The following is a 16915-nucleotide window of genomic DNA, read 5'->3' on the forward strand; positions in this document are numbered from 1 at the left end:
TAAAGTCCCACATTGTCGGCCGGCTGGCAGACAATGCTGCAAAAGTGGCAGTATATATTTTCGCGGCTCGCGCATGCGCACTAAGCCCGCGATTCAAGCCTCTGTTTCAAATTTGTTAGTTCCCTTGAAACAGAGGCTTGAATCGCGGGCTTAGTGCGCATGCGCGAGCCGCAAAAATGGGTATTTAAAGATCAAATCATACATCTAACACTACTGACACTGAGGAAGCTGCCGATGCTAACTAGGAGGCGGAGAAACGTGTTTGTCACGAGCAAGACATCCGGGAGAGAGATACTGCCACTTTTGCAGCATTATCTGCCAGCCGGCCGGCGCATATCCAATACAACACCCCAGTGCTAAGGGGAAATACAACGGACTCCACACTGCAGCCTGAGAACACAGGCAGAGTCATAAGTGAAAGGAGCAGCTGTGAGAGGTAACTAGTGCTTTGCATGGTGCACCTAAAAGAATTGCCTATATACCAACCAACAGCGCATTTGGCGTTATCAAGTGCTGGGAGGATTTTCTTTTTACCAACATGGCAATTATCCTACCCTGTTTTGGCACGCAATAAGAACTGCATACCATCATTTGAATAGATTGGTAGAGGTGCACGTTGTACCCATAAAGAACTGTGTTGGAATTATCTACAGTGGGACTTTAATCTGCAAATTTCATCGAACCATTTGCCTCCAGAAAGGATAGAGTGTTATCTCTGCAGTATAATACTACAGCTCTAATTCATGTAATATCGCTAGATTTAGCAGCTCTCTAAAGGGATAAATTTATATTGATTTTCCCAGTAGTTAATTAAATTATATGTATATTTTAATGAATACTGGCCGGTATTTATATGTGTTATTGTGAAATTGTGTTATAATTATATATAAAAAACGTCAAAGCAATTAGCGCTGTCTCATATTCTCTTTTTTCTGTTATCCAATTTGGGGGAATTGGAACTTAACCCCCGAGACTAGCTGCTATTACTTTGAGGGCGGTGGCGCCAGGTGTATACAGTTTTTTGATACTGGTTTTGTTTCATACTGTTGACTGGTTCATATATTCCATGTTATATGGTGTGAATGGTGTGGCTGGTATGAATCTTGCCTTTGGATTTACAAAATCCTTTCCTCGTACTGTTCGTCTCCTCTGGGCACAGTTTCTCTAACTGAGGTCTGGAGGAGGGGCATAGAGGGAGGAGCCAGTGCACACCCATACCTAAAGTTCTTTTTAGTGCCCATGTCTCCTGCGGAGCCCGTCTATTCCCCATGGTCCTTACGGAGTCCCCAGCATCCTCTACGGACTACGAGAAAAAGATTTACCGGTAGGTTTAAAATCTTATATTTTTCTAAATCGTGATTTAAATCCTCACAACCTGGCAGACATCGCGGCTTCTGATTTGTCGTCCTGCTCACACCCTCCTCATGTTGTCATTTACCACTAGGTGATGGTGCAGTTTAAATTGCTGATAGTGGAACAAGAGTAAAAAAAAAAAAAAAAGTGTTATCTGCGGTGTTGTTAAATAGATTTTAATAGCACATCACCAGCTACTTATGCTGTGTATTTGTTGCAGAAATTCTAGCTATTTTGCTATTTTTTAAATCCCAATTTACTCAATTTGATTTTAGATGTTAGCAACAACTTCACTTAATTTTTATGTAAATAATAAATGTATGCAATGCTAAGGCACTTTCCAAGTTTTTCTGTAATTTTGCATTGCAAATATCTATTGCTCGAAAATGTCCCAATTTGTGTAGTAAAATGTACTCTTATAATCTCACAGATTAAACAATATTTCCCAGTGAAACAGTATTTCCCAGTGATTCTACCATGTATATACTTAACCACTTCTCTGATGATTTTTTTTTTTAGATATGTTATAAAAAGGCCCTTAAAATTGTTGACATTAAGAACATAGTTAAAAAAAAAATTCAACTATTTTATTGGAAAATATTTTTTTCCCATGTGTTCATAGGCCCTCATTGTAAACTTATAGCGCACCCCCTATAGCGAAAGATCCTTTTTTTGATAACCCACCCACCATTGGCCAACGGTCACTATTAGACCCATTTCCCCAGGGCTTATAGACCTTTTGTGGGGCTTAACCACCCATAACCCACTAATGCTGCAAGATCTCCACCGTCAGGGGCATTACCTAGCCACCTAAAGGAATTTACACCCCCCCCCCCTCCATGCAGCGCAAAGTGAAACAGATTTCCTCTTTAAATGTTTAAATGCTGGAGGGCGCAGGACGGACGGACCGTGTCAGTGTGGTCCCTTGTCAGTTAAGTGGTTAAGTATCCATACTGCCCAATTCAAACAATTTTACATCTGTATTGTCTCTATATTTTGTATTTACAGTGGACTGAAAGATTAAATAACTGAATCTGTGTTTTATTTCTCTGTCTGATAGTTGATTGCACTTAAAAGAAAGATTTTTTCTAGGAGGAGAATGCATATTGAAGTAAGCCCAGAAAGAAGTAAAGTCTAAAACAAGACTGACTTTTTGTTAGACTACCTCATTACTGTGACATGGAAATGTCAGAATGTCATCAAGTTGGAAAATAAAGGGTTCCACTTCAACAGTCATCACAAAAGGAGAGTGACTTAATCTTCTGGCTGTGATCACGTGGTTCCACTTTCTAAGTATTCTCATGCCTGAATGCAGCATGTTGGTACCATCGGAATATAATCTGAAAGAACCTGTCCGAGGTCAGCTATTGCTTTGAGCATCTGACTGTAAAAACCAAAGGATTTTGAAATGACAACACTTTGATTTTATGTGCCATTAAAAGTGACAGGTCAGTGTGGTAAAAGAAAACCATACTTTCTGAGTTAGGTAGCTGAAATTCACTTTTGCTCGGACTATTCTGCTTCCCTTTCAAAGGAATGGAATATATTTTGCATACAAAGTAGTGGCTGATGTCTAAAATTGCGTGACTTAAGAATGTATTTGTTTTGTTTCTGTAAATACAAGTCAAGTGCCTGTGTACAGATATTAATAGTGTTTTGCCCTATTTGTGAACGAATTGTAGCGCTGGATATTGGGATTTCACCTATGATAGAAACAGACGAGTTATTGTCTCCAATTTGTTTAATGTAGCTATATTTTCTTTTAATGTAAATGCCTTTCTTACATGCATGTACATTTGTTAAACTGCTAGGTTGAACCATTCCTCCCCCAAACATCATCCTTCAAAAACATGGCTGCACATCTGGTTTCCCTTTATCCATTTTATGTGGGGGAAATGTCTTAACTTGGTGAGTGCTTCCTTTATTTAAGCTACCCATCTCTGTAGATCAGTGAAAGGGGTTAATGAGAATGTGCTTCTGTTCATTTTTAGAAAAGAATTAAATTGAGATATATGTTCACATGTAAATAATTTCGGAAGGATGTAATTTTAGCAATTCTCACAAAATGAGATCATGAATTAAATTCTGTGACATGCATATTTTGTGGTTGTTTTCGGTTGAAGATCTCAAGCGACCAGGTTCTGGGATACAATGTGTTAAATATGGAGACTGACACAGGACATATTAAAAAGGATAAGCATTTATTTTAGTTACAATAATGAAAACATGCAAGTAACATATTTAGTTCCAATAATAGCAAGAACAAATTAGAATACATAGCTCTTATCCCAGATGTTTTAAGATCTGTCCCAGATGATAGTCATCGATTAAGTAGTTTAAATAAAATAGTTCAGTCGATTCTCCAGGGTCCCGCCTAATAACTTTGTCGCAAGTCAAAATCTGGAGGGGATTTGTAGAAGACTATGGGCCTAATTCAGAGTTGATCGCAGCAGAAAATTTGTTAGCAGTTGGGCAAAACCATGTGCACTGCAGGGGAGGCAGATATAACATGTGCAGGGAGAGTTAGATTTGGGTGGGGTGTGTTCAAACTGAAATCTAAATTGAGTGTAAAAATAAAGCAGCCAGTATTTACCCTGCACAGAAACAAAATAACCCACCCAAATCTAACTCTCTCTGCAAATGTTATATCCGCCACACCCGCAGTGCACATGGTTTTGCCCAACTGCTAACAAATGTGCTGCTGCGATCAACTCTGAATTACCCCCCATAGCCGCTGAAGACAGACCTAGCTTCGATCGAATCTAACCTGCTATGTGTAAGTCTCTAGGCTTTATACCCCTGCAAGGATACGCTAACATTGTCTTAACAGATATTACATTCAGGGTCTGTGTAGCTGGATGCAGTAGTCATTCAAGATAGGGTGTAGTATGGGTGACCGGCGGTCTCCTGACCGCCGGTCACCTTACCGACGCCGGGATCCCGGCAGCATACCGACGCCGGGATCCCGGCGGGGAGGGGCGAGTGCAGCAAGCCCCTTGCCGACCATCGGGATAGTGAGCCGTCGGGCTCACGGAGGAGGTCATGTGACTGTCGGTCAGCCGACCGGCGGTCACATGACTACCACCCTTCAAGATATCATAATTTGTTATCCTTGACAACTGTCCCCTTTCACCTACTTATAATAAGAATTTACTTACCGATAATTCTATTTCTCGTAGTCCGTAGTGGATGCTGGGGACTCCGTCAGGACCATGGGGAATAGCGGCTCCGCAGGAGACAGGGCACAAAAATAAAGCTTTAGGATTAGGTGGTGTGTACTGGCTCCTCCCCCTATGACCCTCCTCCAAGCCTCAGTTAGGATACTGTGCCCGGACGAGCGTACACAATAAGGAAGGATATTGAATCCCGGGTAAGACTCATACCAGCCACACCAATCACACCGTATAACTTGTGATCTGAACCCAGTTAACAGTATGACAAACGTAGGAGCCTCTGAACAGACGGCTTACAACAATAACAACCCGAATTTGTTTGTAACAATAGCTATGTACAAGTATTGCAGACAATCCGCACTTGGGATGGGCGCCCAGCATCCACTACGGACTACGAGAAATAGAATTATCGGTAAGTAAATTCTTATTTTCTCTAACGTCCTAAGTGGATGCTGGGGACTCCGTCAGGACCATGGGGATTATACCAAAGCTCCCAAACGGGCGGGAGAGTGCGGATGACTCTGCAGCACCGAATGAGAGAACTCAAGGTCCTCCTCAGCCAGGGTATCAAATTTGTAGAATTTTGCAAACGTGTTTGCCCCTGACCAAGTAGCAGCTCGGCAGAGTTGTAATGCCGAGACCCCCCGGGCAGCCGCCCAGGATGAGCCCACTTTCCTTGTGGAATGGGCCTTGACAGATTTAGGTTGTGGCAAGCCTGCCACAGAATGTGCAAGTTGAATTGTGCTACAAATCCAACGAGCAATCGTCTGCTTAGAAGCAGGAGCACCCATCTTGTTGGGTGCATACAATATAAACAGTGAGTCAGACTTTCTGACTCCCGCCGTTCTTGAAATATATATTTTCAATGCCCGGACCACGTCCAACAACTTGGAATCCTCCAAATCGTTAGTAGCCACAGGCACCACAATAGGCTGGTTCAGGTGAAACGCTGACACCACCTTAGGCAGAAAATGAGGACGCGTCCGCAGTTCTGCCCTGTCCGTATGGAAAATCAGATATGGGCTCTTATATGATAAAGCCGCCAATTCTGATACTCTCCTGGCTGAAGCCAGGGCCAGTAGCATGGTTACTTTCCATGTAAGATACTTCAACTCCACCGATTTGAGCGGCTCAAACCAATGGGATTTGAGAAAATCCAAGACTACATTAAGATCCCACGGTGCCACTGGGGGCACAACCGGGGGCTGTATATGTAGTACTCCCTTTTACAAAAGTCTGGACTTCAGGAACTGAAGCCAATTCTTTCTGGAAGAAAATCGACAGGGCCGAAATTTGAACCTTAATGGACCCCAATTTGAGGCCCATAGACAATCCTGTTTGCAGGAAATGTAGGAATCGACCCAGTTGAAATTCCTCCGTGGGGGCCTTCCTGGCCTCACACCACGCAACATATTTTCTCCAAATGCGGTGATAATGTTGTGCAGTCACCTCCTTCCTGGCTTTTACCAGTGTAGGAATGACCTCTTCCGGAATGCCTTTTTCCCTTAGAATTCGGCGTTCAACCGCCATGCCGTCAAACGCAGCCGCGGTAAGTCTTGGAATAGACACGGTCCCTGCTGAAGCAGGTCCCGTCTTAGAGGTAGAGGCCACGGATCCTCCGTGAGCATCTCTTGAAGTTCCGGGTACCAAGTTCTTCTTGGCCAATCCGGAGCCACTAGTATCGTTCTTACTCCCTTTTGCCGTATAATTCTCAGTACTTTTGGTATGAGAGGCAGAGGAGGGAACACATACACTGACTGGAACACCCACGGTGTTACCAGAGCGTCCACAGCTATTGCCTGAGGGTCTCTTGACCTGGCGCAATACCTGTCCAGTTTTTTGTTGAGGCGGGACGCCATCATATCCACCATTGGTTTTTCCCAACGGTTCACAATCATGTGGAAGACTTCTGGATGAAGTCCCCACTCTCCCGGGTGTAGATCGTGTCTGCTGAGGAAGTCTGCTTCCCAGTTGTCCACTCCCGGAATGAATACTGCTGACAGTGCTATCACATGATCTTCCGCCCAGCGAAGAATCCTTGCAGCTTCTGCCATTGCTGTCCTGCTTCTTGTGCCGCCCTGTCTGTTTACATGGGCGACTGCCGTGATGTTGTCCGACTGGATCAACACCGGCTGACCCTGAAGCAGGGGTTTTGCCAGACTTAGAGCATTGTAAATCGCTCTTAGCTCCAGTATATTTATGTGAAGAGACATCTCCAGGCTTGACCATACTCCCTGGAAGTTTCTTCCCTGTGTGACCGCTCCCCAGCCTCTCAGACTGGCATCCGTGGTCACCAGGACCCAGTCCTGTATGCCGAATCTGCGGCCCTCTAACAGATGAGCACTCTGCAACCACCACAGAAGAGACACCCTTGTCCGTGGCGATAAGGTTATCCGCTGATGCATCTGCAGATGTGATCCGGACCATTTGTCCAGCAGATCCCACTGAAAAGTTCGTGCGTGGAATCTGCCGAATGGAATCGCTTCGTAAGAAGCCACCATCTTTCCCAGGACTCTTGTGCATTGATGCACAGACACTTTCCCTGGTTTTAGGAGGTTCCTGACAAGTTCGGATAACTCCCTGGCTTTCTCCTCCGGAAGAAACACCTTTTTCTGAACCGTGTCCAGAATCATTCCCAGGAACAGCAGACGTGTCGTCGGGGTCAACTGAGATTTTGGAAAATTCAGAATCCACCCGTGTTGTTGCAGCACTAGTCGGGTTAGTGCTACTCCGTCCTCCAGCTGTTCTCTGGACCTTGCCCTTATCAGGAGATCGTCCAAGTAAGGGATAATTAATACGCCTCTTCTTCGCAGAAGAATCATCATTTCGGCCATTACCTTGGTAAAGACCCGAGGTGCCGTGGACAATCCAAACGGCAGCGTCTGAAACTGATAATGACAGTTTTGCACCACGAACCTGAGGTACCCTTGATGTGAAGGGCAAATTGGGACATGCAGGTAAGCATCCTTTATGTCCAGGGACACCATAAAGTCCCCTTCTTCCAGATTCGCTATCACTGCTCTGAGTGACTCCATCTTGAACTTGAATTTTTGTATGTACAGGTTCAAAGATTTCAGATTTAGAATAGGTCTTACCGAGCCGTCCGGCTTCGGTACCACAAATAGCGTGGAGTAATACCCCTTTCCCTGTTGTAGGAGGGGTACCTTGACTATCACCTGCTGAGAAAACAGCTTGTGAATGGCTTCCAATACCGTCGCCCTGTCTGAGGGAGACGTTGGCAAAGCAGACTTTAGGAACCTGCGAGAGGGAGACTTCTCGAATTCCAACCTGTAACCCTGAGATACTACCTGCAGGATCCAGGGGTCCACCTGTGAGCAAGCCCACTGTGCGCTGAAATTCTTGAGTCGACCCCCCACCGCTCCTGAGTCCGCTTGTAAGGCCCCAGCGTCATGCTGAGGGCTTTGCAGAACCCTGAGAGGGCTTCTGTTCCTGGGCAGGGGCTGCTTGCTGCCCTCTCTTACCCCTTCCTCTGCCCCGAGGCAGATATGACTGTCCTTTTGTCCGCTTGTTCTTATAGGACCGAAAGGACTGCGGCTGAAAAGACGGTGTCTTTTTCTGTTGGGAGGGGGTCTGAGGTAAAAAGGTGGATTTTCCGGCAGTTGCCGTGGCCACCAGATCCGATAGACCGACGCCAAATAATTCCTCCCCTTTATACGGCAATACTTCCATATGTCGTTTGGAATCCGCATCACCTGACCACTGTCGCGTCCATAAACTCCTTCTGGCAGATATGGACATCGCATTTACTCTCGATGCCAGAGTGCAAATATCTCTCTGAGCATCTCGCATATAAAGGAAAGCATCCTTTAATTGCTCTATAGTCAATAAAATACTGTCCCTATCCAGGGTATCAATATTTTCAGTCAGGGAATCCAACCAGACGACCCCAGCACTGCACATCCAGGCTGAGGCGATGGCTGGTCGCAGTATAACACCAGTATGTGTGTATATACTTTTTAGGGTAGTTTCCAGTCTCCTATCAGCTGGATCCCTGAGGGCGGCCGTATCAGGAGACGGTAACGCCACTTGTTTTGATAAGCGTGTGAGCGCCTTATCCACCCTAGGGGGTGTTTCCCAGCGCGCCCTAACCTCTGGCGGGAAAGGGTATAATGCTAATAACTTTTTTGAAATTAGCACTTTTCTATCTGGGTTAACCCACGCTTCATCACATACATCATTTAATTCCTCTGATTCAGGAAAAACTACAGGTAGTTTTTTCACCCCCCACATAATACCCCTTTTTGTGGTACTTGCAGTATCAGAGATATGCAAAGCCTCCTTCATTGCCGTGATCATATAACGTGTGGCCCTACTTGAAAATACGTTTGTTTCATCACCGTCGACACTAGATTCAGTGTCTGTGTCTGGGTCTGTGTCGACCGACTGAGGTAAAGGGCGCTTTACAGCCCCTGACGGTGTCTGAGACGCCTGGGCAGGTACTAACTGGTTTGCCGGCCGTCTCATGTCGTCAACTGATTTTTGTAATGTGCTGACATTATCACGTAATTCCATAAACAAAGCCATCCATTCCGGTGTCGACTCCCTGGGGGGTGACATCACCATTATCGGCAATTGCTCTGCCTCCACACCAACATCGTCCTCATACATGTCGACACACACGTACCGACACACAGCAGACACACAGGGAATGCTCTTATCGAAGACAGGACCCCACTAGCCCTTTGGGGAGACAGAGGGAGAGTTTGCCAGCACACACCCAAGCGCTATAATATATATGGGAACAACCTTATATAAGTGTTGTTCCTTATAGCAGCTTAAATATATCAAAATAACGCCAAAAAATGCCCCCCCTCTCTGTTTTACCCTGTTTCTGTAGTGCAGTGCAGGGGAGAGTCCTGGGAGCCTTCCTCACAGCGGAGCTGAGCAGGAAAATGGCGCTGTGTGCTGAGGAGAATAAGCCCCGCCCCCTATTTCGGCGGGCTTTTCTCCCGGAGTTTTAGATATCTGGCATGGGTTAAATACATACATATAGCCTCAATGGCTATATGTGATGTATTCTTTTGCCATAAAGGTATTAAATATTGCTGCCCAGGGCGCCCCCAGCAGCGCCCTGCACCCTCCGTGACCGCTTGGTGTGAAGTGTGTGACAACAATGGCGCACAGCTGCAGTGCTGTGCGCTACCTTCATGAAGACTGAAGAGCCTTCTGCCGCCTGTTTCCGGACCTTCAATCTTCAGCATCTGTAAGGGGGGTCGGCGGCGCGGCTCCGGGACGAACCCCAGGGTGAGACCTGTGTTCCGACTCCCTCTGGAGCTAATGGTGTCCAGTAGCCTAAGAATCCAATCCATCCTGCACGCAAGTGAGTTGAAATTCTCTCCCCTAAGTCCCTCGATGCAGTGAGCCTGTTGCCAGCAGGACTCACTGAAAATAAAAAACCTAAAAACTTTTTCTAAGCAGCTCTTTAGGAGAGCCACCTAGATTGCACCCTGCTCGGACGGGCACAAAAACCTAACTGAGGCTTGGAGGAGGGTCATAGGGGGAGGAGCCAGTACACACCACCTAATCCTAAAGCTTTATTTTTGTGCCCTGTCTCCTGCGGAGCCGCTATTCCCCATGGTCCTGACGGAGTCCCCAGCATCCACTTAGGACGTTAGAGAAAAATACAATACCCCAAACATCTTACTAGACCGTTTCCATCTGAGATACTGATATTAGGAACATATATATATTATAATCAGCCAGCCTGAAAGCTATCTACACTCCTTACTTACTATGTCTTTCATACTAGGTCAAAGGTGAAAGACTGCTGTGGCGCTTCACGTGAGACTATATTTCTAACTGGTGCCTATATGTCTGCAAAGCACTAATCCTAATAAAAAATACTTATATAAAGCAATGTGGTCAAACGTATACAAATTGGAGTTACACATGGACAAAATGGCGTTTAAAAAGTAGTTAAAAATATCGCCCCATACAGTGGTCTATCAGTTTTTATTACGGATTTCATTTTCATGCTAGCTACTTTTTTGTGGTGTCAAAGTACAAAGGCCTGATTCGGAGTGGACACTGACTTGTATCTCGCAGAAATCTGCAAATTGCGCATACACTGTAGAAAGCGATCACTGACTGAGAATGTGCTGCACACAGATGGAGATTGCAACTGGGCAATGACTGTGTGATCTCATGGAACTGATCTGTCTAGTGGGTGTGTAAGCCCACTTCCTTGTTTGTTCGTAGTGTGTAGCTGGAGATGGAAAGCCTGTTTCAGACGGAGCTTTTATACCCAGCATGGTTATAAAAGTTACTAATGATGACAGCTGTGGGGTATAAAAACAGTGGGTGTGCTGGCTATCCACGTACTGACACAAAGATACTCGTGCATAAATGGGCAGCTGTTCGCATTAGGAAGCAGCCTTACAGCAAAGTGGCTGCTTAGGCGTCTGACTCCAAATCAGACCCAAAGTGTTGTAAAATATTAGACAATACATATTTGATTAATTGGGCCATGTATCATGGGCTTACTATGAAGAGTAGTCAACAAAGTGGTTTAGGTCTCTTACTATAGACATGCAAAGAAGTTTGGGATAATTTTACAAATTGAAAGATACTATGGAACAGTGAGTAAATAGACAATGTGAATGAAAATCAAGCATTGAACTGGGGACATCAGAGAAGTCCAAGTAATATGTAGGGACATTTGTATCTATAGACTTATTAGCTTTATGTCTTGGTGCAATAGCCTTAATTACTGACAAAGATTAATGTTGAGGAGACTAATTTGACTATCCACAGGGTGTGGCACAGGTAATCTCCAAAGAGCAATTTACTGTCTGAAGGTTATTTTAATGGTGATGCGGTCTGTCAAGGATTCAGAATATTTGTTGTGGTCTTCAGATTCTTTATATTCCAACCGGTAAAACAAAGTGAGTAATAAGCTTAGAGTATCTATTATAGGCAGAGGCAGCTACATCTTCCAGAACTATAGACATTTTAATTATTTTGAACCACTTTAGGATGGTGGAGAGAGGATGGTACAGTACTTGATGTTTTAGCAGTTACTTTTGTATTTGAGCATAGGCATGCTTGTTAAACTAATGTTTTTGGCAATGGTATAGTTGTACCTGTAGTTTCCTGAGAAGTGCTTAATTTCTTGCTAGGATCCTTTCAGTTTTGGTCAGTTCCACCAGATATGGAGTTACACCTCCCACATTGGTTTGGGAGGCCAGAGAACATATTTATAAGAATACCTGGCCATCTGTATTTGGAAACAACTAAAATTAAATAGAATTAAAGGACACTGTGATCATTTGAGAATGCTTGGGGGCTATAGATGAGTACCAAATTAGCTCACAAGGAGTAAGACTTATCGTACATACACACAGAGTCCACTCATAAAACTGTGATAGATGAAAATACAGACTCTGCAAACAAACCGTTTAATGCTGTGCTTCTTGTCTAGTAAGTGGTAGCTGACATGAAAACATTAAATGGTGTCAAGTGATTGGTTATATTTTCTTCTTCAGGGTCCATAGGGAGTCCACAGGTATACCATGTGGTTGGGCACCAAACAGTTAAAGCTTTCAACTCCCACAATCCATTGGTCCCTCCTTCCCTATACCCCGCCCCCAGCCTAGTTTGAGTTTGGTGCCGGCAGGAGCTGGATGCACCTTTTAGACAGGGGGCCCAAGCTTTCTTTTATGTTCTATTTTATTTGTTAGTGCTTTTACGTCTAAGTAAGCAGTGCTCGGAGTTCTATAGGACACCTGTGCTGCTGCTCCAACAACTTCCCGCAGGCACCGCAAGACTGGTAAAGGGACCCTGGGCTGCAGCCGGGCAACAGTAAGCAGGTAAGGCCTTGCGCCCAGTGTGGAGACCACCAGCGGCGCTGATGTGGTTGTCTCGGTCATGTGCAAACCCCACTAGACCACCAGGGCACCGGAGGCATCGGGGACACTTGAAACAGGCCACTCAGCCCTGGAGTTAAGGTTAGCATGGGGGGAGGTAGGCTCTCCCCGATAGCCCTCCCCCAGTGAGACGCTGAGTGCCCATTTTTTCACACATGCCTGCTGCAGCAAGTCTCAGGAAAAGTCGGGTCCAGTCTCCCTGTATACCTCTCCCCTGGGCCAGGTTATACCGTGCTTATCCTACCAGCCTCTTAGGCTTATGTATTTGATGTAGTGCCCATGTACCTGTATATATATTTTATATTTATATATGCATTGTATGTGACTTTTGCTAGTACGTTCTGCTCGTGTTAACTGTTTCAGTTCTACCTCTTAGTTATTACTATCCCTGTTTCTCTCTCATTAACCCATTACCAAGTGTATTAGGGTTCAGACCCTCACACATACACAATATATATATATATATATAATATATATATAATATATTTTAATTACCGGTAAAGCCTTTTCTCGTAGTCCCACACTGTACCAGGACGCACCACGGGGAGCTGGGGGTAGAGAGGATAGACCAGTCCGGAGCCCCCTTATCCTACCTATGCTATAACCCGTTAGCTCATTACACCGTGAAGATCCCGGAGGACATTGCATTAACTCATCTTCACTCTTTACCATTGCATAATTAGAGAGACTTACGACGAGCAGATGTGCGGGACGCCGCAATCTGCAATTTAGAACTGATGAACTTTAAGAGACATTTGTTTACATTTATTATTACTATTTTTCATTTTTAGTTTATTTTCTCTTTATTTGGGCCATGAGCATATTCTAGCCTGTTCTTATTGCTATAATAAACAGTAGTGGTACGGTCAGTACCCAGGGTAACTGCACATACTTGCCATTTGTTAAACACTACAACCCTTTACGTATCCAAGATAATTGCAGTCTGTCAAAACATAATAACCCTTTGCAGCCTGGTCCTCATCTATTTAACGCACTAGCATCACTTATGCTATTTAGCTCTAGATTACCTCCAATTTAGGGAGAAACATTCATTATTCACCTACATTTTTCATTAACTGTACACAGAGCATTAGTAATAATCCAATCATAGGAGCTAGGATTGAGCGCAGTACTATATTCTAGAGTTTCTGAAAGAAAATGGACAAGGCCGAAATCTGGACTTTTATGGAGCCCAGATGTAGGCCCACATCCACACCAGACTGCAGAAAAAACAGGAAATGTCCCAGGTGAAATTCCACCGCAGAATAAGTTCTGCTCTCGCACCAAGTACGCTTCCAAATACGGTGGTAATGTTTAGACATTACCCCCTTTCCTGGCTTGGATCATAGTCGGGATAACTTTGTCAGGGATCCCTCTTCTGGCTAGAATCAGCCATTCAACTTCCATGCCATCAAATGTAGCCGCGGTAAGTCCTGATAGACGAACGGGCCCTGTTGCAGAAGATCCTCGCGAAGAGGTAGAGGCCACGGATCCTCGAAGAGCATCTCTAGAAGGTCCGCGTACCAGGCCCTTCTTGGCCATTCCGGAGCAATGAGTATTGCTTGAACCTTTTTGCCTTTTTATTCTTTTGAGAATTCGTGGGATCAGAGGAAGTGGAGGAAACAAGTACACCATCTGATAGACCCATGAAGTCTTCAGAGCGTCAACCGCCACTGCCTGTGGGTCTCTCGACCTTGAGCAATACCGCTTCAGCTTCTTGTTTAGATGATAGGCCATCATGTCGATTTGTGGATATCCCCACTGACGCACCTGAACACTTCCGGGTGAAGGCCCCACTCCCCCGGGTGCAGGTCATGTCTGCTGAGGAAGTCTGCTTCCCAGTTGTCTACTCCCGGAATGAAGACTGCTGACAAGGCCACAGTGTTTTTTACTGCCCAGAGGAGAATTCTTGACACCTCCGACATTGCTGCTCTGCTTTTTGTTCCACCCTGTCGGTAGATGTACGTCACTGCCGTCACATTGTCCGACTGGACTTGAATGGCCCGATCCTGAAGAAGATATGAGGCCTGCATAAGGGCGTTGTATATGGCCCTGAGTTCCAGAATGTTGATTGGAAGGATGACTTCTTGACTTGACCATCTTCCTTGATACTGTACCCCCTGGGTGACTGCTCCCCAACCTCGGAGGCTTGCATCCGTCGTTAACAGGAACCAGTGCTGAATTCCAAACCTCCGACCCTCGACAAGGTGAGAGGTCTGTAGCCACCACAGAAGGGAGATCCCGGCTGTTGGTGACAGATGAATCCTCTGGTGCATGTGAAGATGCGATCCAGACCATTTGTCCAACAGATCAAGCTGGAAGGGTCTTGCGAGAAACCTTCTATATTGAAGTGCCTCGTAAGAGGCCATCATTTTCCCCAGAAGGCGAATGTATAGATGCATCGATATCCGGGTTGGCTTCAGGACATCCCGAACCATCGACTGGATTACCAATGCCTTTTCCAATAGAAGGAACACTTTCTGTGACTCCGTGTCCAGTATCATTCCCAGGAATGGGAGCCTCCGTGTTGGCTCTTGGTGAGATTTCGGAAGGTTCAGAATCCACGCGTGATCCTGGAGAAGTTTGGTTGAGAGGCCAATGCTGTCCAGCAACATCTCCGTGGATGACGCCTTTATCAGAAGATCGTCCAGGTACCGAATTATATTCACTCCCTGCTTGCGGAGTAGAAACATCATCTCTGCCATCACTTTGGTGAACACCCTCGGTGCCGTGGAGAGACCAAATGGCAGGGCCTGGAACTGGTAGTGACAGTCCTGTAGTGCAAACCGTAGATAAGCCTGATGAGGCGGCCAGATCGGAATGTGAAGGTACGCATCCTTGATATCCAGAGACAATAGGAATTCCCCTTCCTCCAGACCTGAGATCACCGCTCTGAGACTTCATCTTGAACTTGAACACTCTTAAGAACGGGTTCAATGACTTGAGGTTCACAATTGGTCGTACCTAACCGTCCAGTTTCGGTACTACAAACAAGTTGGAATAGTACCCCTTGTTGTGTAGATGAGGTGGAACTGGAACAATGACTTCAGTCTGTACCAGTTTTTGGATTTCTTGCTGTAAAGTTATACTTGCCTTTTGTGAAGCTGGTAAGCCTGATTTAAAGAATCTGTGAGGTGGGAGCTCTTAGAACTCCCGTCTGTAGCCCTGGGAAATAAGATCTATCACCAAGGGATCCCGGCACGAACTTGACCAGATGTGACTGAAGAATTTCAGTCGGGCTCCCACCTGACAGTCCTCCAGGCCTCGCGGTCCACCGTCATGCTGAAGGCTTTGAGGAAGCAGAGCCTGAGCTCTGTTCCTGAACACATGCAGTTGTTGGTTTGCGTGGTTTACCTCTTGCGCCTTTGGAGGCCGTAGAAGCACCTCTGGATTTTCCCTTAAGCTTGGCTGTCCGAAAGCACTGTAAATTTGAAGCTGAATAAGCTATCCTTGCTGGGGGAGCTGCGGAAGGAAGATACGTAGACTTACCCGTTGTAGATTTGGAGATCCATTTGTCTAGTTTGTCTCCAAACAAGGGCTCACCTGTAAATGGTAGGCCTTCCACGCCTTTCCTGGTCCGCATCAGCAGTCCACTGGCGTAGCCACAAGCCCCTGCGTGCTGACATAGCCATAGCGGTGGTGCATGCATTAAGCAAACCAATCTCTTCTATGGCTTCCACCATAAAGTTTGCAGAGTCCTGCATATGCTGCAGGAGTAAAACAACCCCCTAGACAAGGAATCTATCCCCTCAATTAGGTTACCTGACCATTTAGCAATGGCTTTTGTGATCCATGCACATGCAATAATGGGTCTCTGGGCCACCCCAGCAGCTGTGTACAATGATTTGAGTGTAGTCTCAATTTTACGATCAGTCGTATCTTGTAGGGACGCTGCACCAGGGACAGGCAATACAATTTTTCTTGACAGCCTAGAGACTGATGCGTCCACTATCGGTGGATTTTTCCATTTTTTCCTATCCTCCAGAGGAAAAGGAAAAGATGAGAGCAACCTTTTAGGGATTTGAAATTTATCAGGATTAACCCATGATTCTTCAAACATGGTATTCAATTCCTTTGACACAGGAAAAGTGACTGAGGACTTCTTTTTTACATTAAAATAAGATTCCTCACACTCCTTTGACACCTTATCAGGAATTTGCAGAACTTCTCTGGTAGCCTCTATTCCCTGTGACAGAGTAGCATCCCCACCCCTTCAAATCCAACTGAGTCTCTATTCATAAACTCATCCACAGTCTGTCTTAAGTATTGCGTCTCTTTCTCATTGCGGGATAGTTTTGTAGAAATATTTGAGATAATTTCCTTAATGGAATTAACCCATTCCAGTTCAGCCCCGCTATTCTGGGTAGGTGCACTTCCCTGAGTACCCAGTAGTGAGCCCCCTAGTGAAGAGGAACACTCCGCTGTACAAGAAACACACTCTTAGCCTGACATAATGTAAATGTGACAGCACACACAGAGGAAAAGGCACAATTAATCCAAAAA

At 45.3% G+C, this 16915-nt stretch overlaps 1 protein-coding gene across 3 annotated transcripts in view; it reads left to right on the top strand.

Annotated features, from left to right (window-relative positions):
• GNPTAB (N-acetylglucosamine-1-phosphate transferase subunits alpha and beta) overlaps positions 1 to 3450 on the top strand; it is a 189186-nt gene extending 185736 nt beyond the window's left edge. For 2 of the 3 annotated variants that reach the window (XM_063927809.1, XM_063927811.1), the window contains exon 21: positions 2414 to 3450. In XM_063927809.1, the coding sequence (XP_063783879.1) occupies positions 2414 to 2491 (78 nt within the window). In that variant the 3' untranslated portion in view covers positions 2492 to 3450. The remainder of the gene's footprint in view (positions 1 to 2413) is intronic. The other variant, XM_063927810.1, reaches the window with a different exon arrangement.
• The last annotated feature ends 13465 nt before the right edge of the window (positions 3451 to 16915 follow it).

This window comes from Pseudophryne corroboree, chromosome 6 (assembly GCF_028390025.1).
Source record: "Pseudophryne corroboree isolate aPseCor3 chromosome 6, aPseCor3.hap2, whole genome shotgun sequence".
Lineage (NCBI taxonomy): Eukaryota > Metazoa > Chordata > Amphibia > Anura > Myobatrachidae > Pseudophryne > Pseudophryne corroboree.